This window comes from Podarcis tiliguerta (assembly GCF_965153285.1).
Source record: "Podarcis tiliguerta genome assembly, chromosome: 6".
Classification (NCBI taxonomy): domain Eukaryota; kingdom Metazoa; phylum Chordata; class Lepidosauria; order Squamata; family Lacertidae; genus Podarcis; species Podarcis tiliguerta.
This window is the reverse complement of record NC_139539.1, coordinates 71,277,246-71,300,144: the sequence shown is the minus strand read 5'-3', so window position 1 is coordinate 71,300,144 and position 22,899 is coordinate 71,277,246. Positions and strand designations below refer to the sequence as shown.

The 22,899-nt window shown below is 43.2% G+C and overlaps 2 protein-coding genes across 8 annotated transcripts in view; both read left to right on the top strand.

The window, feature by feature from the left end:
* EVI5 (ecotropic viral integration site 5) overlaps positions 1-8,751 on the top strand; it is a 64,992-nt gene extending 56,241 nt beyond the window's left edge. For all 5 annotated transcript variants that reach the window (XM_083444875.1, XM_083444874.1, XM_083444871.1 and 2 more), the window contains one exon: positions 7,488-8,751. In XM_083444875.1, the coding sequence (XP_083301001.1) occupies positions 7,488-7,790 (303 nt within the window). In that variant the 3' untranslated portion in view covers positions 7,791-8,751. The remainder of the gene's footprint in view (positions 1-7,487) is intronic.
* A 7,321-nt stretch (positions 8,752-16,072) lies between these two features.
* The window catches only part of GFI1 (growth factor independent 1 transcriptional repressor), a 41,677-nt gene continuing 34,850 nt past the window's right edge, over positions 16,073-22,899 (top strand). Inside the window, exon 1 of one of the 3 annotated variants that reach the window (XM_083445017.1) lies at positions 16,073-16,182. The gene's annotated coding sequence lies outside the window, so the exon portion shown is untranslated. Of the gene's footprint in view, positions 16,183-18,476; positions 18,548-22,899 lie in introns of those variants that run through there. The other 2 variants (XM_083445018.1, XM_083445019.1) reach the window with 2 other exon arrangements.

Below are 22,899 nucleotides of genomic sequence, written 5' to 3'. Positions count from 1 at the left end.
GTGTGCAACCCCAGAGTCGGTCACGACTGGACCTAATGGTCAGGAGTCCCTTTACCTTTACCTTCAAACATGTTGAATTAGGTCCAGAAGCTGATTGGGAACTGATTGGTATATGCTGCTGCTACCCAACTCCTACCTATATGCAGGCTGCCAGAAAAATACATTCCTGGCTACAATCATTAGCTGAGCTTCCAGAAGCACCCTGAAACTATTCAGGAAGGGTGCAGCCCCATTCAAAACAGGGCTATTTGAACTACCGGCCAATGACATGTTGGCTTGGTCTATGTTAGTTTCAGTTCATTTGCTGACCTCCAGCCTACCTACACCTCCAGAGCTTCTCCAACTTAACTTGGTTGAGATAAAAAAAGAGGAATGGGAGATAAATGCCATCTGCGTACTGATGGCACCGCTTTCCAAACCTTTTCAATAATCTCTCTTCGTGTGGATATTAGAGTAAAGGAAGATGAAACAGTGTCGCATTAGTTTCCATGAAGTGGAACAGCCATTCCATCCAGAAGACCTTCTTAGGAGACCTTTCAGGCTGGTAAGAGTGAGCTACTGCTTAGCAGTAGTCATCCCACAAGGTTGCCATGGTTGATGGCATTCATAGCTTCTGGTTGCTGGGCTACAACTCCTCGTCAGCCCTGGCCATTGACCAGGCTGGCTGAGGTCAGTGGGAGTTGGTGTCCAACCAACTTCTAGAAAGCCACCCTTCGGGAATCATGGTCTGTAATGGAATTCCATCAGCTTTGTGGGTCTATAATGGCATTTTACTGTTGTCTTCATCTGCCTGCCCTTGGGCTCATCAGCACACGCTGCCAGAGTGATGCTTGTCAGGCATTCACGAGCAAAGCTTTTTCAATACACTGAAGTGCAGCCATTGTGATAATCTTAAGATAAGCATTTAAAAGCTTTGCCTCAACTCGGAAGATTAAGGGTGAGATTTCCCCCCTCTAAATAAATAAGTAATACGACATTTGCTCTAGGTAGAATTTTTTTTAAAAAACCACAGTGCAGCATTGTAGCCTAAATCAAGTATGGGAGAGAACGCAAACCTTTTTTCTTTCTTTTTTTGCCCCATAACCCCCTGACATGAAAAGGAAACATGTTAGCTCTCAGATTTAAAATGTGAGTTTTTCAACTTGTGGTTGAAGCTTACAGAGCAATAAATCATGTGCTTCCCTTACATGGTATCTTGGAAGTGCAGTTAAGACAAGACCACCAGATTTGCCCTCCCATAAGTCAGCGCAGCCATTGGACAGCTAGAAAGTTGCTGTTTTTGCTAGTACGTGTCAGATACTGAACCCCTATGCTGGCGGAGTCAGATTTCAATAGTTGTGGTCAGTCTGAGGAAACTGTGATGTGATAAGATAGCGCTTGTGAGGTCATGTGGTTAACAAACACCCAATCTAAAATAGCAGCTTAGTGGACCTTAAGTTAAAATAAGTATAGTTCCTCAGCTGTGTGTGCTGTGTTTTGTCCGTTCTTAGACCCAGAGCTGCTGTTCATGCTGAATAACTTAAAATTGAGGATTCAGTAGCATTTTTCATAATAGGGTCTCGCTCCATACTTTGTTTTCAACCTCATTCTTTTATCTTAGTGGTGAACATAGGTATGTGGGAACAGCACAGTGTCGGTGAAACACTACAGAATTCTAGAAAATCAGGTTGTTCGTGTTTGTTAATGAGTTCAGCATCCTCCCTCAAAAAAGGAGTACTTCACTTTCAGAGCTGATGGTTTCCTTCTCAATAATGTTTATTGCCATGATCTAGTGGAAGAGATGTTTCTTTTGCTGAACCTCTAAAGCACATACAAATGATTTGGGTTTTTTTTTCATGAAGTCATGAGACATCCTTAAGAGGAGAGATGGAGAAAGAGAGGAAACTACTGTAAAAAGATATCAAATCAATATATGCATTTAATAGAATGTTTTCATAGGCAAATAACATTGAGAGAAGGGAGTTGGTTATAATCATCCCACTTCAGAGAAATTGATGGAAATGGGCCTATATTTTGCAGATTTCTAACTTCAGGATTGAGATGTTGGAATGAAATACTGAATGAAGTCTGGAATAATTTTAGCTATGGTTAGATAGGGTTGAATGGATTTTTCAGTAGATTACTGGATGATGCTGACACATAGGTGAACAAAATTTTTATTTTATTTTCCTGGCCCAGTTATAGACATGAAAGCCATAATCTGTCACCTTAAGCAACCTTTCCTTTCCCAACTGTTTACCAGAAAAAAACATAGATTGAGATCTATAAATAGCTTCAGAGCTATTGATTTAAAATAAACCATGGCACTTGAATAGCTGCCAAGGATTGTAATCCGGCATTTAATTTTTGTTGCTGATTTCTATATGTCACCCTAAAAAGGAGAGGGTTTTGCTATTGTTTTAAGTAACTTCTCTCTCTGTTGCTTGAAAATGGCACCCAAGGGCCAATTTCACCAACATACGAATTCACCAAATTTAACAACATACAAGAGAAGTAAAATTTGACGATGCAATTACATAGTACGACATGGAAGCCTCTTCTTCTGACTACTTGCTATCTTTTCAATCACGTACTTTCTATTAAGATTTCAAAACTTTTGATTATATGGTAATACTCTGATCAAAAAGTCATGACCTTGCCTGATCAAGTTGTTGCTTTCCTGTTCTGACATGAAAGCTTCTGGTCTCAGTGTGTCGCTAGTTTTGATCTTTGTCATGTAAGCAGTACAGCTGCCCTGCCTTAGCCTCTTGTTTCCTTTCGGCAGTTTTGCTCTTGATAACTGCTAAAAGCTGAAAACCCCAACCGCTACCACCTTGATTTTTTTTTTTAATAGAACAAAGGAAATTTAGAAATTCAATATTAAGTCTTTTACATAACCTTAAAGATATATACCGGTACTTCATGCTTCTGTATTCTTGCCAACTGCATAACCTAGGGAGGTTTGCTGTGACAAAGCTGCTTCATTACAGTGCACTGTTGCATACATCAAAGTAAACGATGGTCCTGAAAGACCTACATTGGCTCATAATACATTTCCGAGCATAATTCAAAGTGTTTGTGCGGACCTTAAAAGCCCTAAATGGCCTCAGCCCACTATACCTGAAGAAGTGTCTCCACCCCCATCGCTCAGCCCCAACACTGAGGTCCATCTTCGAGGGCCTTCTGGCAGTTCCCTCACTGCATGAGGTGAGGTTACAGGGAACCAGGCAGAGGGCCTTCTCGGTAGTGGCGCCTGCCCTGTGGAACGCCCTCCCATCAGATGTTAAGGAAATAAACAACTACCTGACTTTTAGAGGACATCTGAAGGCAGCCCTGTTTAGGGAAGTTTTTAATGTTTGATGTTTTATTCTGTTTTAATATTCTGTTGGGAGCTGCCCAGAGTGGCAAGGGAAACCCAGCCAGATGGGTGGGGTGTAAATATTATTATTATTATTATTATTATTATTATTATTATTATTATTTGTAAGACAAATGTGAACAGGGAGGAACCACTCTGATCCTCAGGCTCACATGCTCACTCCGTGCCTTTCCTGGTCAGGAGAAGGACTTCAGCAACATTAAGCTTCACTTCGCCTTAGTTGCCTTGTCCTGTTATCTAGATCATAGAATCAAAGAACGGTAGAATTGGCAAGGACCACGAGGGTCATCTAGTCCAGCCCTCTGCAGTGCAAGAATCTTTTTGCCCCATGTGGGGCTCGAACCACGCCACTGAGAATCCTGTGCTCTACCGACTGAGATATTTTGAGATCTGGGTTAAAGGTATAAAACAAACTCCAGTTGAAAAAAGGCAGCTTCAAAAGCACATTTTTGAAGTTGGCTGGTTTTGAAAGTTACCGGATTTTGTTACAAACTGTCCACATGACACAAAAGGGGACAGGGAAACTGAGGCTTGTGGTTGTCTGCATCTCAGGAAACCTTGGTTTAGTGTGACATGTGAACTGTGTTGATATGTTATATACATCAGGGGAACTTGTGCCCCCGCCCTCCCCGTAAGTTGCTGGTTTCCACTTCCTACCATCCCTGCATATGGTGGAAAACACCAGTGTGGAGCTAAGAGCAGCTTGAGGGAGAGTAGTTTAGATCAGGGAAACACAGGAGAAAGAGTTAAATGCTAACTGTTCAAAAAAGCAGAGATCTCTAATAATTCTCAGAACCACCACAAAGCTGCAGTTCTGCAAGATTCTTTGAAGGAAGTAATAACTGATAAGATTTTAACCTTTTATATTTGTGGTAATGGAAGTACCGTAATTCTAAAGATCTTACTTTCAAAAAGTGCATGTTTGATATCAAGGCAATACAGCTGGCTTCTTCACGAACTTTGACTTAACAATTGAATTTTTGCACTAAATGTTTACAGTTCTACACACACACACACACACACACACACACACACACACACAGAGTTTTAACAAGGAAATGACTTTAGAAATTAATATTCTATTTTCCCCCAGAAAAATCAATCTGCCCTTGAAATTGAGTTAATTCAAGCAAATATTTGTATTTTAACATGCTTCCTTAGTTTGCGCGTTTTTAATCTGGATTATTTAGGAATGTTTTAAACCTCTAAATTTTTCTCTGCTGTCTTTTTCCTTTTGCCTATGCTTGGGTTGACAGTCAGCAACAGGTAAGAGCATGTTATGAGAAAGTTCAAGTGGAATGGATTTGACTACCTTTCTAAGCATGGCTGCTTTGTGTTCTCAAATATAATAATCCACAGCTTGGTAAATAACAAGTACATAAAGTATAAGTACAGGGCGAGTCTTTTAAAAAAGGCCCCATGGAACATGTGTACTCTGTATCCAGTGGGCCTCTAAATCAGGTATTTTGAGCCACTAGTCAATTCTGCCACTTTCACTGGAGACCATTAATGATGGACATTGTAATTTTTGACAACTCCATAAAAGCCATTGAATAGTTGGGACAGTAGCCAGCATGCTATGGTGTCTTATATTTAAATTTGGCAGGATCTCTTGAGAATTTCCATTCCTTAATACTATGCGCTGTGGATCAGCCCTATGTTCTGATACCATGCTTCTTCCATTAAACCAAATTAAAAGGGGATTGAGTCCACATATCTATTTAGAAGGAATAATTCAGATTTATGTCAGTAACACAAGATATTTTCTACCGCTTTTTAGTATGAACAAGAACGTTCTTCCGTGATCAGCATCCCTAGTTCTGTTCCGTCAAAAGAGATACAAACAGAACGACTTGTTCCAGTTCTGGTTTTGAAAATAGACCCTTCTCCTGCAGTTGGAGCTAAGACCTGGAATATTCTTCCTTAGTTATAAGCTGGGAAATGGCACCAGCTTTCTGTGTGATGTTCAAACAAGTGGAAGGCGGGTCAAGGACTGGAACTAGGGACAAGAACTATTGATCAATTGTCCTCTATCTGGAAGGTCACAGTACTCTTCCCCATTTTGGAATGTGGTGTCTTCCCACTTGGGGTAAACTCATAGCCAACTTTGTTGAGTTGGAGAGAATAGCTTCCTTGTCCGTCTGTTGAACCTCGGTTAAAAATTTTTTTTTAGTCTAAAGCCTATGGAACCATCCTTAATCCTGACACATACTGAACACTAACCATCTCATTTACTCAAGAGCCCGTCATGGACATGTTGCATCATTGCACATTTCAGTCAAATCTCTAGTACTACAATATTGGCATAAGGAGAATCATAGAACTGTTGAATTGGAAGGAATCACAAGGGTCATCTAGTCTAACCCCCTGCAGTGCAGAAATCTCTTGCCCAAGGTAGGGCTCGAACGCACAACTGTAAGAGTCTCATGCTCTGTTGACTGAGCTATCTACAGGGATTTTGCTGTTTGTTTGTTCCTTTCGGGTATATAACACTGCTGTTTTTAAATATTGCAAGGTATTCAGAAGGCGTGTGAATGTGTCTATTTTGAAACTTAAGAAAGCTTCAAAATAAGATGTTGAAATTGGTCCTAAGGTGGCTGGTTTATTCATGCTTAAAGTTGAGAAATGTCCCAAATGGTGTCTTTCTGTCTCTCTCCCTCTTTTTGTCATAATACAGAACCAGAAGGAGGAATTCTACAGCTCTGCTTGTGCATATTTACACAAGATCAGGTTTAGAGAGGGCTCCTAGTTCTGTCAGACACCATTGCCAGCTGTAGTGGACTGTCCCACAAAGTGTCGCGAAATATTCGTGAAATAAAACTCATAGCTCAATACATGGCTTCAGCTTGAGTCGCCCACTGTGCATAAACTTCATGCAAAGCATCCATGGCAATTTCAGTTTGTATAAGGGCTTCACTCAGGACTGGAGGAACTTGTGGCCTGGGGGCTGCACGTGAACCACAGCCTAATTTCAACGTGGGAAGGGAAGGGGGAAAGGGAAATATGTTGCCAAACACCTGCCTTTTGCCTTGCCCACCTCCAGCCTGCACCCCAACAAAGTACCCCCACAAAACACACCCCTCAACAGAAAAAAGGTTCCCCGCCCCTGTCTAAACATATTGATTTCATTTCAGCAGCCCCTCTGTTTACAGTGTAGCATCTTACTTAAGGTGTTCTGCATGTAGGAACTGAGCATGTCACCCTTTGGCTTGACATCTAGATTGTTCCATTTGCGGTTATTGAAATTTATAGATCACTGCACTAATAAAGCGCTTGTTCAACAAGCTGGAGAAATGGCTTTAGAAATCTCTGGAATGCAGTCAATGTCTCCCACCCCCCACCCCCATTTTTTTTAAATAGCAGGAGTATTTGCTCTATGTTTCTAACCATTACACTGTAAATTCTAAGAATGGGCACCAGGAGTAGAATTTAATTGTCCGGTCAATGTGAACAGAAGATGGTGCATTTAACATGAATTTTAAGTAAATTTGGCTATGTTTATGTACTCTGCTGTTTATCAAATGCTATAGTGAACTAAAGGTGTATTGAGGGTGACAGTGGAGTATAAGTGTGACTTCACTAGTGAAAGCTTGCTGTGCTTGTGTTCTGTTTTTTTATTTTCTCTAAGGGGAAAGTACTTCTTTACTATAACACATCCTTTTCTGATCTTTGGCCTTTGCACCATGTCGAATCCCAGATTTCCCACCCCCGGCCTCATGCCGTGTAATGCTGTCTAGGAAGCAATCCCCTCTGCCACCAAGAACTAGAGGATTGGGGTACTTTCCTGAACAGTGGGGGGAAGTATTGCTGGGGGTCATGGGGAGGGGGAGGAGGAGGAGGAATTGGCAAAAATACCTCCTATCTTCAGTCAGCAGGAACCTGTGAACGCAGCTCATGAAAGGAGGGACAACTTGGGATCATTATATGTGCATACACACATTTGTTTTTGTTTCTGGTGAGGGTGAGCAGTGATTTTGAGTACACTCAAATGCTACGCCTGTCCTTATAACTTGCGGGTGTACTTTAAGATATAAATGTTTAGTTGAAAATGGGCATATTCTCCTTTCTTGAGCTGAAATGATAGGCCTGTCGGCTAATGTTTGTATGTGTCTGTCCTTTCTTTTTACAGATCAGATGCCTAAAAGGCAAGAAACCCTTCCCAGGCCCACACACCTTTGATGGGATTCATATTGTGAACCATTTGATAGCCGATGATGAGTCCTTGCATTCGTCCGACGAAGACTTTATATCAAACCACGTTCAGGAGTCTGGGGTCCATTTTCACTTGCACAGGAGGACTGGTCCGATGGACTTGACTCCAGCCGCGGCAAACAGTAGTGACAGTGATATTGAAAACACTGAAACATCAGACACCATCGTTCAGAAGGAAAATAACCAAAAAAGAGTGGAGTCTTACTCTACTACTGTGTAACCACTGTGAATGGTATTGGCCTTCATTCTCTAGGACCTTATTCCACGGTCAAGAGAACTATCTTAAAGTTCTTGGACTTGACTGGCTCTTACATCTTATCTGACGCGTGATGTGTTGCACCTTACTATTGGCCTCTGTATTTGCCAAATCTTTTATCTCCAACTTGTTGTTGCCATAGAGTAGGACTGGGAAGATGTTGGATGGATGAGAACTCTAACAGTATTAATATTTCCCGTATGCTTCTCATGCTAGAAAATGCATAATCACAACTTCTTCCCACTCAAGGACCATACTACATTTTGTAAACATGGGAAGTCCTTAGTCTTCAAAGGAGAAGTGTACTTGTGCAATATTTAATGCTCTGTGAACAAATGTGTTCTTTTTACATAAACTGTTTGTGATCACAATGGATGTATCAGATACGACATTTATCTGGCCGAGTGTCTTATTTTTAATTAACATAACCTCTATTATTGGAAACCACCAAAGTTTCCAATCTAAAGCCTTTACTTGTGCTATTTTATATAATAATTAATGGTCACACTTTGTTCTAAAGGATTAAAGAAAACCTTTTATTAACCGTTCTGTGCATCTGCTTTTGATGTGTTGCTAATGGACCTGATCAGAGTATGTTAACTACAAATAATGTCTATTTTGTATATATTTATATATCCTTGGCCCTGCATAAAAGTGTACATTGAATTTTGTATGGGAAGTGTAAATGTTACCATATGACTGGACTCAGCATTTTAAAAGGAAATGAAATTCTGTTTAAACCAAGTAAAATTGGAAAATGTTTATGAGAAAAATGGCAAAAACACTAATTTTAGTTTTAAGACCTCTGCTTACCAAATGACCCACAGATTCATGCCCTATTGAAATGTGTTCCAAATGACACTATTGACTGAAATTTTAACTTTGTGTATATGTAACTATATAATAAATTTTTTTCATGATTTAATAGATGCTAAATAGTTACTTGTTCACGGGTTTCTCAAAATACAGTATCGATTACTATATTTTATTAAAACAGCTCAACATTATTACCCTTTACTACATAACAATAAAATCAAGGGGGGGGGGAATACAACAATAGTACAAAACATACAAAAATGTTTACTAACAGGAAAATACACTTAGGAGATATATGACAATTATGAATAAGAGAAGGAAAATATTGCTTTTGTTTACATGCTGCTTTCGGTTTCTCTGTCTTAAGCTAAGTAATCAGGAGAATGAATTTTGTGCCACAGATGCTCTGCAGAGTAAGTACAAGGAAGAGAGAAACCTAGGACTGGTTGCAGGAAGAAATGGCAAAATCTAGATGATAATGGGGTAAAATGCCATGCGATAAACAAAAATGCAGAAATTACTAATAAAACTGCTGCAGCAACCACAGGAAGCAGATAAAAAAAATTAGGGTAGAAGAAGAGAAAAATAAAAAGAAACACTTAGAGGGACACACAAAAAGATGTGGGCCACAGGAAGAAAAAATTGTGAGCTCCATCGAGGAAAAAGTGAGGATGGAGATCAAAGAAATGGTTGCTGGTGGTGCAAAAGCCCTGCTGAACTTTAGGCAGGGGAAAACACTGCTGATAATTCAGTACAATATCTAAGGAGAAATAAGTATTTAGGGAACTCTATCCCATGAAAAAGATGGCATATTTTCTATACTCGGTGCATTACTTTCTTCTTTTCAACTTTCAAATATTGTCTTTCCTGACACTTGGCTAACACACCACCAACTACACACCTTCTTAAACAATCCAGCAGTAAAATTAGCAGCCTTGAGCAGCTTCGAAAACAACCTCTCAACAGCAGAGGGACATGGCAAAGGGATGGTATCCACAATATACAAAATGCTGCTCCAAAATCCCACAAACCCCCTTGATGCAATCAAAGAGCAACAGGAACAAGGCATAGGCTATGAAATTAATCCCATCCAATGGACTAGAATCCATCTCAGCCAAAAGAAGGGAACTCAACTCTGAAACTCATCTACAGATGGTAACTAACACCACGGAAACTGGCGCTGATACACCTAGGAACCTCACCAAGGTGTTGGAGAGGCTGCACCTCCACAGGCACATACCTCCACATGTTGTGGGAATGCTCCAAAATCCAACCCTCCTGGACAGTAGTCCTGCAAGAGAGATGCAAAAGAAACCCACACAACCTAAACAGGTATTAGAATTCACCCCAGAACTGACCCTACTGAACATTTTCCAAGATAATAATGATCACTCACTTTATAAAGAGCTTATAATCCACCTGCTCTCAGCCAGAAGCATACCTTTAACCCTGTTCGGCTTCCCTTTGTCACATACACAGCCCAACAAAACAAGAAGATGAACCCACCAACAGCATACAAATCAATATGGCTTGACCCAACAATCCCTCCCTCTCTCACAAATGCAAACATACCTCACTGCAGGTATGCCCACACCCTGGGCCCTCCTAATCCTTCTCACTACCAAGGAAATGTAATAAGCAAATAGAAAAAGAACCTACCCAGTTGACGCTGACACAACCCCACATGTACACTAAATAATAGGTTTTACCATCTCACCCCTTCTGTCCCCGCTGTCTTCTTCCCCAACCTTATACTGTACACAACACTAATGTCTCATATCAAATGTGACTGATCTGTAGAAAAGACTTGGCAACCTGAAAAAAGAGACAATGCATGTACTTTTGTAAACCAAGAAAATAGTTAATAAAAATATTTTAAAACAATAAAAACAACTACAACAATAACCTGACAGTGAGAACATGATGTGATGTTTGAAATAAAGTGTCTAGGGGGGGGAATTATCTTTCCTCATTTATGATGATGACGCAAGCTATTCAGGAGAAAACAGATTGGGCCAAAATTATGTAATCTGGAGTGAGTTTTCAGATTAAGGCTGAAATCCTATGCACACTCAGCTGGACACACTGCAATGTACTTTCAAGTGAAAATATATACAGGTTGTAGGTGTCCTCAAAGCAACTAGTACAAAAAGTTATGAAATACACCTGTACTTTTTAAAATCTGGTCCTGTTAGTTTACTCTTGACTGTACATTTCATGAGAGCACTGATGTACAAATCACTTGATGATACATGATGTTCAACTTTTAGTATTTACACAATTATTTTTAAAAATATTTTTTAAATATTTTTAACTATCTATGTAACAGCAATTTTTGCTGAGTGCTGCTTTGTTTTGATGAATATTGGCTTTATCAATATGCTCCTTTTTATATTGTAGCTATTGTAATGTTTTATAATTTTTAATGCTACTTTCATTGAGTCACTCTGAGCTGAACGTTTGTTGTGAGGAAAGCAGAATACAAATATTAAATCAAGTCAAATCTCTTTACCCAATACAGTGGTACCTCGGGTTAAGAACTTAATTCATTCTGAAGGTCCGTTCTTAACCTGAAGCACCACTTTAGCTAATGGGGTCTCCTGCTACTGCCACGCCGCTGCTACGCGATTTCTGTTCTCATCCTGAAGCAAAGTTCTTAACCCGAGGTACTATTTCTGGGTTAGCGGAGTCTGTAACCTGAAGCGTCTGTAACCCGAGGTACCACTGTACCCTGATTTTAATTATATGCATTCAGAAGTTCAACTGAATTCAGTAAATTTTACTTCTTAGCAAAAGTGCTTAGATTTGCTCATGTACCTGGGAGGAAGCCCCTCTAGATTAAGTAAAAGTAAACATTTCGAAGATTGGACTGCATGTCAGTATTTCGGAATGGTATCTTTCGATTGCTTTAGTTCAAAGGGTCAAAGTTCTTAATTTACTAACACTGTACTCCTATGCATGTCTACTTGGGAATAAGTCCCACTGAGTTCAGTTGGGTTTTCTTGCAGGTAAGCATACACAGGATTGCTGCCCAAACAATGAAACCCAATCAGCTGCAAATTGCAGGGGAAGAAATAGGTTTGTCTGGAAGGCCTGCTCATATAAATAGATGGTATCCAGGAAATTCTTAAACAACCTTATGAGCTGCTCTAACTTTCAGTTTTTTTGCTTTCGCTATTTTTATCAGCGTACAGGAATCATTGAACTGCATTTCTCCGAAGAAGTGTTGATGTTTCACTGGACTGCGGGGCGAATGTTGCCCCCATTCAGATGTAAAATGATGCCGTTTCCCAAAAGCAAAAAATAGTTTTTGAGTTCTGTGTCTAGTTTTCTTTGTAGATTGCATCTGCTTTACCTTCCCCGGAGGGAATCCAAATATAAGCAGCTGACAACCTCTGCACCTGGTGCTGGGCAGCTGAGGTTGCCTAGAAAGTAGCTGCCTGTCTATCGTTGGCAGCACCAGCTGCAGGTCTCTTTGCAAAAGCAAAGCTCTTCAGTCGGTGGCATGAGAAATTCAGTTGAAAGTTGGCCATAAAACACATTAAACAGTGAAGTGCAATGATCTTGCAGTAACTGCCATATTGCACAGGTGCTTGTGAGGGAGACTGAGCGACAGGCTGTATCTCGGTGTTTGCTTTTACGTGGAAGTAAATGTGCACCCAGAGCGTGCCCACTTTTGTATTAAGCTGCAATACGTTCACAACGGTAGGGGGAGATGCTTAACTCCCATTTTCCCTGTCAAATATGGCACATGTCCAGCTTTTCGCCCCACAGAAGAAGAGAGAGATTTCCCCCACCCTCGAGGGGAAAATAAATTTTGCAGGGGGTGGATTTTTATAAGAAAAAAGGGCACACAGGAAGCTAAGCACCTGCTTGCCTGTACAAACCTCCGCTCTCAATTGCAGCTTCCCAGAACCAGTTTGGGTAAATGCAGGCACACATTGGAAGGGGTGGAGATAGAAACATCCTCATAACAAGGGAGCAATATGTGTGGTGTTTGGCCCAGAAAATGAATGGATTCAGGAGGACAAACAGTATTAGGGTGGCTTCGAATGCATATTTTAAGGACAGAACCAGACCACATATGGAACTCAAGACTGCCACCCAAAATGAAAGCCTTGTGTCAAGAGGTCCCTCCCATGCTCCACAGTATATCACAAAGTTTACCCTCCGCCCTGCAGTCAGTCATTATATGATGTACAGTGGTACCTCAGGTTACATATGCTTCAGGTTACACACTCCGCTAACCCAAAAATAGTGCTTCAGGTTAAGAACTTTGCTTCAGGATAAGAACAGAAATCGTGCTCTGGCGGTGCAGCAGCAGCAGGAGGCCCCATTAGCTAAAGTGATGCTTCAGGTTAAGAACAGTTTCAGGTTAAGTACGGACCTCTGGAATGAATTAAGTACTTAACCTGAGGTACCACTGTACTCGCTTGTCACTGTTGGCAGCAACCAGAGAAGTCAGGCAGAGATGCATTGTGTATTGATGTCAAGACACTATGGCTGACTACATGCCATGCATTTAAAGCACTTTACTTCCCTCAAAGAATTCTGGGAACTGTAGTAGACCCCTAACAAAGATACAATTTCCAGAATCCTTAACAAACTACTCTTCCCAGGAGTCTTCTTTTTGGGGGGTGGGGTTGGGACAGAAATGAACTTTAAATGTGGTTTAAATGCATGGTGTGTTTACATGTTGTATTATGCCTCCTGGAGTAGAAGGCAATAACTGAACACAGAGCTTCCATTCTCTACAGCAGATCCATGTTTTTAGTAATAGCTAGCTCTGCCCTCATGTTCAAGCCCATAACTCTCTCTCTTTCTGTGTGTGTGTGTGTGTGTGTGTGTGTGTGTGTGTGATGCTTGCTCTGTGCCTGTTTCTTCAATTAGGTTTTAAGCCAGAGGCAAGGCTCTCCAGATGTTGCTGGAACAATTCCCATCAGCTCCTTCCAGTACAGCCAATAATCAGGGATGGAGAAGTCCACCAGTCTCTGGAGGGCCACAAGTTTCCCATCCCTGGTTTAAACTCTCTCTTTTTCTCCCTCTCTCTGCTTCATATGGCCACAGAGAACTGTCTCCGGCAAGTTAAATCGTCACACAGAGCTGCCCACACTCTGCAGAGAACAAGGAGCTAGAAGAGTTCTAATTAGAAGAGTTGTCAGTAGTGACAACTGCAGTGCCACATTGTTGTTGTTGTTTAGTCATTTAGTCGTGTCCGACTCTTCGTGACCCCATGGACCAGAGCAGGCCGGGCACTTCTGTCTTCCACCGCCTCCCGCAGTTTGGTTAAACTCATGCTGGTAGCTTCAAGAACACTGTCCAACCATCTCGTCCTCTGTCGTCCCCTTCTCCTTGTGCCCTCCATCTTTCCCAACATCAGGGTCTTTTCCAGGGAGTCTTCTCTTCTCATGAGGTGGCCAAAGTATTGGAGCCTCAGCTTCAGGATCTGTCCTTCCAGTGAGCACTCAGGGCTGACTTCCTTAAGAATGGATAGGTTTTATCTTCTTGGAGTCCATGGGACTCTCAAGAGTCTCCTCCAGCACCATAATTCAAAAGCATCAATTCTTCGGCGATCAGCCTTCTTTATGGTCCAGCTCTCACTTCCCACTTTAGGTGGGAATTAGGGGAACTTTAGTGCCACATTGGGGTTCATTTTATGCTTCGTTTAGAAGCTGGGGTGAAAACATCCAAAGTTCTTTCTACGTCATCTGATTACAGAAGTGAATAAAAATACTGTTGCTCTTATAACACTAAAGTGCTCCTTGTAACTGTGGAATCAGATCTGGAGACATGGGCCAGGCCCAAAGTATTTGCTTGGGTGCGCACAAGGGACACTGCAGAATGTCTTTGTGTTTGAATGGCTGACATATCTCTCCCCATCAAACCATGCCATACTCTAAACCACTTTGAAATCCCCCTTGGTTTCACAATAGCTAGACATGCAGCCTGGAGGTCAGACAACAGAGGCCAGGCATTTCTAGGGATCAGACAGCTCATTTTGTGATTCTTTCAATCCTACCCACGAATTGGTAAGACTGGTAAGATTAGTGCCTGCTTGCTGGGTATGTGTTGCCCTGATCTTGTTCCAGATAATGAAAAGCAAAACTCTTACTGTATTTGGAGTGATTCAAAAACGGCATCCGGATAGATAATGGTTATGAAACCTGCTAATCAAATGATCGGTTGCGCCATACATCCCATAATAGAAACTATGAAACCTTAGAGATAAGTAAGTTGCAGTGACTTTACTTTTCAGTGCCTGCCCTGCAAAGTGCCAAATGCTGTCTATAAATCGCACTGGTGCAAAAAGCCTTTTTTTCAGCATGCTTCTCCTGTTAGCTACAGACAGGCATTAAGATAAGCCAATCAGGAAGAATTAAGGTAGTTTACTGCCAAATCTTAACACCTTGGTCCTCTTTGCATTATCTAATTTAGCAGTGGAGTCAAACAAATACTGACTTAGTGGAAATGTTAGAATGAGATATTCTGTCAAGAGCGGAAGTGACTAAGACTGCAACCTTATACACATTTACCTGGGGCTTACTTCTGAGTAGACATGCATAGGACTGCAGGTTACCCAACTATTTCTTCAACGCTTGTGTCTACATAACTGCTGCATGCTATTCATGAAGGATAAGCCTGTCAACCGCTTTTAGTTACAATACTTAAAGTTTTAGTTTTTGTTGATTTTTGGACATTCGTCACCATTGTACCCAAGGTGGCATGTATTGCGGCACCAAGCTTTAGAAAGGTGGTAGCCCCTCATATTTCTTCAAACCATACTCGGTCTGGCACTCCCTATTTTCAGAATGAAGCCTCCCATCTATCCCTGAGTACCAGATGTTCTGATTGAGCACAGCATGGCTATCCCACCTTGTCCAATTTGTGAGCTTTTTGGTGACCTAAGTGGTCTGATTCAGCAAGCTAGTTATTATACGTCAAATCCTGAGAAGGCAAATCCTTCAGTCAGAAATAGTGGAAATGTAACCATTTTCTCTTTAGGTATGTGGTTCTGTTTTTCAAAACTCTGTGGATCCTAAGAAGGCAAACTCTGTTGACAGTTTCAGAACTATCATCGCCTAAGGACTGCAGCTGTGCCTGCTCAGACTCTCATGCAAGAGCTGATATATCATACTATGGTAGGCAGAATAGGCAAGCACACAGACTTCCCTACAACCATGAAACCCAGAGACATTCACTTTATTAATCTAATTTGCTGGTGATGAATAAATAAATTTATGTAGGCTTGCAGTTGGCCAAAAACATTGCCCACGTATACAAAGATCTGGTGTTGCTCCAAACACTTCCAAATGCAACATTTTAAGTTGTCTTTTTCTGTGACCCAGTTCTAGAATTCTCTGGCTCTGCAAACACTTTCTAGCACTGTCATAATAAACTCAGGCATCTATGTCTGTTCTAAGAACCCCAGAATGTGGCCATGGTTTCAACCAGGACTCTATAAACAGATTTAACAGATCTTTCGCATTGCAAGGCATCAGTCTAAGGGTCTACCTTGGCGAGATATTCATTTGATGAACTGGTAGGTTTGCGGGAAAACAGAATCCTATCACCTTTCACCTCTCCTCAAAATGCTATCTTTCTACAGCAGCTTCCCTTAACCTGGTATCCTCAGACATTTCTAACTCCCATCAACTGTTCTGGCTGTGGCTGATGGGAGTTGTAATTCAAAGCGTCTGGAGGGCAACCGGTTGACAAAGGTTGTTCTGTGGTCTATAAAGTATCCCATGAATTCCACAGCCACGTTTTCAGGAAAAGGGACAGCTAAATATTTCTGTATGTTCCCCAACTTGTGAGTTCTCTGGAGGTGTATCCAGAATGCAGTGAACTTAAAGGTAAAGGTAAAAGGACCCCTGACCATTAGGTCCAGTTGTGGCCGACTCTGGGGTTGCGGCGCTCATCTCGCTTTATTGGCCGAGGGAGCCGGTGTACAGCTTCTGGGTCATGTGGCCAGCATGACTAAGCCGCTTCTGGCGAACCAGAGCAGCGCACAGAAACGCCGTTTACCTTCCCGCCAGAGTGGTACCTATTTATCTACTTGCACTTTGACGTGCTTTCGAACTGCTAGGATGGCAGGAGCAGGGACCGAGCAACGGGAGCTCACCCCGTCACAGGGATTCGAACTGCCGACCTTCTGATCGGAAATCCTAGGCTCTGTGGTTTAACCCACAGCACCACCCGCGTCCCTGGCGCAGTAACATTTGCATGCTGCTAACTACATGAATCAGCAAGACCGCTGACTACCTGTACTGTGTTGTGCAGTTGGGTGTAAAGGGCCAATTAGAATGGGGGTAATGATCAGGAATGTATTGGAAGTTATAGTAAGGTCACCAGATTTTTTTCAATGATTCCGGGGACACTTTTCAACTTCTTACTAATCAGATGAATTTTGTCAGGGGACAGATTTGTAAATCTGGGGACTGTCCCCAGGAAACGGGGACATGTGGTAACCTTAAGTTATAGATACAAAGGACTTCAGGAAAAGGCTCTGTATATACTAAGTTTAAGGGAAGCTGAGCAGCGCAGAAGGAGACAGAACCTATAGTTCTCTAGATGTTGTTGGACTCCAATTCCCATCAGCCACAGCCAGCAGTGGCGTAGCGTGGGTTGTCAGCACCTGGGGCAAGGCAAGTAATTTGCGCGCCCTCCCCCCCCCCGCTGTACTGTCCCTCCCCCAGATAGTCCCTCGCTTTCTCTCCGCACCGCACCGCACGCCTGGCACCCTCCCCTCCACAGTGGGTGGCGACCCGGCGGCTCGGATCGGATTCGCACAGCCAGCACTGCAGTGAGAGAGAGTGAGTGAGCCAGGTAGGGCAGAGAGCTGCGAGTGCAAGCGCCCCCCCAGATGTTGCGCCCGGTGCAGCCGGCCCCCCTGCACCCCCCACGCTACGCCACTGACAGCCAGCATAGCTGTTGTCCAACATCAGGAGAGCCACAGGTTCCCCCTGCTTATTGACTTTAGACTCCATAGACAGGATTGACTTCAGTCCATTTCTATGAACCAGCAATTACCTTGAAACGGACATTACAAAACACCTGTCACAAAATAGCTGCAGAGTTACTTTAGCAGCTTGCTTTGACTGTGCAAACAGTAACTTGATTTATTTTTTGTTTAAAAAGCGTTAGCTGATTGTGGATACCATAGCAATGATATCAGAACTAATTTCCCACCTGGCCCACTCTTCTTGCATTTAAAGTGACTGGCATTTGAAGTTTTTTTTTACAACAACAACAGCAGCAACACCACAAACAAGCAAGCAAAACCTAGCTTTAAGTGAAATACCACCATATAATATGATGCCTGGAGCAATAATAGGAAATAGTCTTACACTGTCAGGCCGTAGGTCCATCGAGCCCAGAGCTTCCCAAACTGTGTTGCGACACGTTTGTGTGTCGGCTGCAGTGTGTGGGTGTGTTGTGCGAACGCTCCCCGCTCTCCGCCTGGGGCTGGGAAGGAGTTAGTTTAAGCTCTGGTTTGCTAGTAAAACTGAATTACTTTGTCACGAAATGATGAATGTCTAAAAAGTGTGTGTCACCAACATGAAAAGTTTGGAAAGCTCTGATCTAGCCCCTGAGCATCCGCTTTGACCGGCACCAGCTTTCCAGGGTGTCCTGCAAAGGACTTCCCCATCAACTGCCATCTGATTTTTGTTCACTGGAGATGCTGAAGTTTGCACCTGGGATTTCCTGAGCCGTGACCCTTCTCCACACTCCTGAATGCTGCTTACACGTTCATATTTCTGAGTTTATTTTCTAGCCCTTGGGTGGGGCAGACTAATCTCCCTGTAATGATCTGGAACACCTTTCAGAAGGAAGCAAATGCCCTTGGTAATTCTTAACCAAATATCTGCAGAGCTACAGAGATAATTGCCTGCTCACTGAGTGAGGTGAGTTGGGACCCCATGAACAGTTTGCTAAATGGTGCTACAGCACTTGTACATAACCATGTGCAGAAGCAGTGGCGTAGCGTGGGTTGTCAGCACCCGGGGCAAGGCAAGTAATTTGCGCCCCCTAACCCATGGATTTGCGCCCCCTAACCCTAACCCCAGATGTTGCGCCCGGTGCGGCCGCCCCCCCTGCACCCCCCATGCTATGCCACTGTGCAGAAGGCCCTCCTATAAATAAGATAATGGCAATACTTCACAGGATTATAAAGCATGCTGTCTGTACCTTAAGTGCTATTTACAATACTAAGCTTAAAGGTACTTTGAATGCATATCTGATCATTATTCTAAATCCTCATATCCTTTTGTCCCTTCCCCAACTTGTCAGCGTAAGTTTCCAAAGAACAAAAATGTTGCTATTAATAAGTTGCTCAAATGTGATCCTGCAACGTCTTTGCTTAGGGCTACTGCCACCTTCTGGGGCAGGGCGCTTGTTCATGTAAACTCTATAAAACATGTGTTAATTCAGCAGGTGCAGATTTCCCTGGCATTGCGGGGGGTGGGGGGGATCTTAATGATGGATGAGGCTTCACCTGTTGGTTTTCTTCCTGTATTAGGATGGGAGCATAGCCTGATGGGAAAGTACATGCATTGCATACGGAAAATATATGGTTCAAGTCTCAAGTTCTCCAGTTAGGAGGGAATAGAAAACAATCCAAAAGACTTTTGCTTGAGACCCAGGAAAGCTGCTGGAAATCAGCATAATAGGCGGACAAGAGTTGTGCTTTTGTCTGATTTCATAAGCTCTGTCCGTACTGGTTTTTCTGTACTTTTCCATTTTTGTTTTACAGTGGTACCTCAGGTTAAGAACTTAATTCGTTCTGGAGGTCCATTCTTAACCTGAAACTATTCTTAACGTGAGACACCACTTTAGCTAATAGGGCCTCCCACTGCCGCTGCGCCGCCACCGTGCAATTTCTGTTCTCATCCTGAAGCAAAGTTCTTAACCCGAGGTACTACTGTATTTCTGGGTTAGCAGAGTCTGTAACCTGAAGCGCCTGTAACCTGAAGCGTCTGTAACCCGAGGTACCACTGTATTTTTACCCTTGCTTTCCCTGCCTCAGATCATATGATGAAGGGTGGACGAGATGTATATAAGTATATTGTGCCTTAAAAGTGCTATAGAATACACTAAGCTACGTGATAACTTTAAAATGCATTTAAATTTTTTAAAACAAAAAAAAAAATCCCCATATTGTACATTCACTTCCCACAACCCCACAGGTTATATTTTTAAATAGTAAAAAATTAAGTCTTACCTAGCGTAAGTGGGAAACAGGGAATCTGTTGCTAAGCTTGGGCTCTCACAGTGTCAGCAACCATGACCAATCAGTGGCGTAGCGTGGGGGGTGCAGGGGGGGCCGGCCGCACCGGGCGCAACATCTGGGGGTTAGGGTTAGGGGGCGCAAATCCACGGGTTAGGGGGCGCAAATTACTTGCCTTGCCCCGGGTGCTGACAACCCACGCTACGCCACTGTGACCAATAGTCATGGCAGGAGTTGTAGTCACTTCCTAGGATTGTAGAGCTACGCACGGGTTACTGCCAGGCCTAGAGTTTGTTTGAACTGAGGAATGAAAAGTGGGGAACGTCACCTCTTGGATGTCTGCCTGTCACCTACTTGTTAAACATCATAGAGTCCCTGTCCAGCAATTGTGCTCTGAAGAATTTGGGGGAAACCTTGTCCCTTTTCCCCCTTTCCTTCCTGTTGTTGTTACCTTGGGGGGGGGGGCGGGGGGGGCTGTCCGAAGGCCTCCTGCCTCCTCTGGGTGGAAGCCATTTGAGTGCTGCAAATGGAAATGTTTTGAGTGTGTGTGCATGTGTGTGTGTCTGGTTTTTTTTTTCCTGTGAACTCTGTGGTTTCTGAGACCTCTTTCTAATTTTACAGGCGGTGTGATTTCATGCATGGAGTTAACCAAAGCTTTGCTAAAAACAGGGGTAGTCATAACGATACAGTCATGGCTATGTGTTATGCGCACACACATACAAACAAACACACACACACAGAGAGAGAGAGAGAGAGAGAGAGAGAGAGAGAGAGAGAGAGAGAGAGAGAGAGAGAGGCTGCCAGTCCCTTCTCTTCTGTCTCCAGAGCCTTGCTGACTTTGGCTGGGCTCCACAGACCACAGGCACCTTTGGAGATTTTGCAAATTGTGTCCCCGCAACACCACTAGGCCCCAGAAAGGAAGGAGAGAAAGGAGGGCAGAGAGGCTTTTCTAGGCCGTGGACAAGAATCCCTCCATAGAGGGAAGGAGCAATCCTCCCACCACCTCTTCCAAATTTATGCATTACCTAAGTTCCCAGGGGAAATGAGCAAGCCTGGAGGGGCAGGGTGGGTGCCAAAGTATTTCCAGCCATGTTTATCCCCACAAAAGTTTCCACAACAAGCTATTAGGAGGCCGGGAAATGGCCGCAAGCACCCTGCAGCCTGTCACCTTTGTGCAGGCAGATAATCAACAGGTGAAGCTCTCACGACCAGCACCCTCCAGAAAGCAGCTGCGCCCATATAATGTCTGCCTGCCCTGCCACCACTGAAGGAGCAGGAGATATTAGTTCTGTCCCACTTCTCCAAGGAGCTCGGAACAAGGGTTGACATATTTCAAAAAGTAAAAACCAGGATACCCCAAAAGTTGTTGAGTATTTTTTGGGGGGGGGGACCCCAAAATTGTTGAGCTTTTGACTTTTTTTTTTTAAGGAAACCAGCAGAAACTCTAAAGTGCAGAGATCCAGGACAAAACATACATGTTTTTAAGAGGTGCCATGTTGCTACCAAGTGACAATCCCTTGACTGCTTAGTGGTGACTCCTTGGAAAGTCTTGAAAGAGTGCTGGGTCTGTGCAGGGGAAGACAGCAGCCTGCTAGTTATTTTGAAGTAAGCTAGTTATTTCGCTTCCAAGAGGAGCAACCGGACAGCGCACCTCAAGGGGAGCAGGCTCTCAGACTGTGCACACACCATACATTTAAAAGCACTTGACTTCCCCCGAATAATCCTGGGAACTGTGATTTGCTAATGGCACTAGGAAATGTAGCTGCGTGAGGGGTAAACTACAGTTCCCAAGATTCTTGGGAGGATTATATGCTTTAAATGTGTGATAACAAAGTGCCTCAGTCTTGGTAGGTGCAAAAAATGCCTGCTTTACCCCCTTACCACTGAGTAGCCACATATCTGGGGAGAAGGGGAGATCTTCCCACATATCTGGGAAGAGGGTTTTATCAGGTGGGCTTCAGCCCCAGTGCTGCTTCTTTCAAAAGCCAGCTGTACCAATTACAGGTGCAGGGTTGCCATATTTCAAGAAGTAAAAATCAGAAGACAATAGTTGTTGAGCTTTTTGGGGGGGATTCGCCCCCCCCCCCAAAAAGGCAAAGAGTGATACTCAATCACACACTTCTGTGTTCTGTTGTCCACCCAGGCACTAATTTCGCTGCTCAGTTCCTAGACACGTCCGTGAAATTCCAGATGTACGGCAACCCTAACATTGGGGTTCCCCCTCCTGCATTTATGACCCCTACAAAACCTACATTGGCGAGGAGGTGTGATTTCAGACACCTCTGCTTTGAACTATTTTCCAGTGACATTTAAATGCTATATTCTTGATGCTTGTATTGGTATCAGCTTTGCTAGAGTGCACAGGTTTTTTTCCTTCTCTCCAGCCCACATCAGTAATGTGTTACATGTGAATGCATATGCTTTAGAGAGGCGAAAAGGTGCTATTAACCTCATGGGTGTGGGGGGAAATATTGAGAGAACAATGATCCTTTCCTGGTGGAACTACTACCTACTACTGCCTAGTAGTATAAGGCTGATGGACGCGGGTGGCATTGTGGGTTAAACCACAGAGCCTAGGGCTTGCTGATCAGAAGGTCGGCGGTTTAAATCCCTGTGACGGGGTGAGTTCCCGTTGCTCGGTCCCTGCTGCTGCCAACCTAGCAGTTCAAAAACACGTCAAAATGCAAGTAGATAAATAGGTACCACTACAGCGGGAAGGTAAACGGCATTTCTGTGCGCTGCTCTGGTTCGCCAAAAGCGGCTTAGTCATGCTGGCCACATGACCCGGAAGCTGTATGCCGGCTCCCTCGGCCAATAAAGCGAGATGAGCGCCGCAACCCCAGAGTCATCCGTGACTGGACCTAATGGTCAGGGGTCCCTTTACCTATAAGGCTGGACCTTGCCAGCCAATGAAAGGGATGTGGCTCTCCTTGCTGCAGTGTACCTGGGGGTACAGTTTTGGAAGGTGGCTGATTGTGGCATGTAGCAAGTGAGGTGTTTTCAACTACCAGACAGAGTTGACCCTCCTTT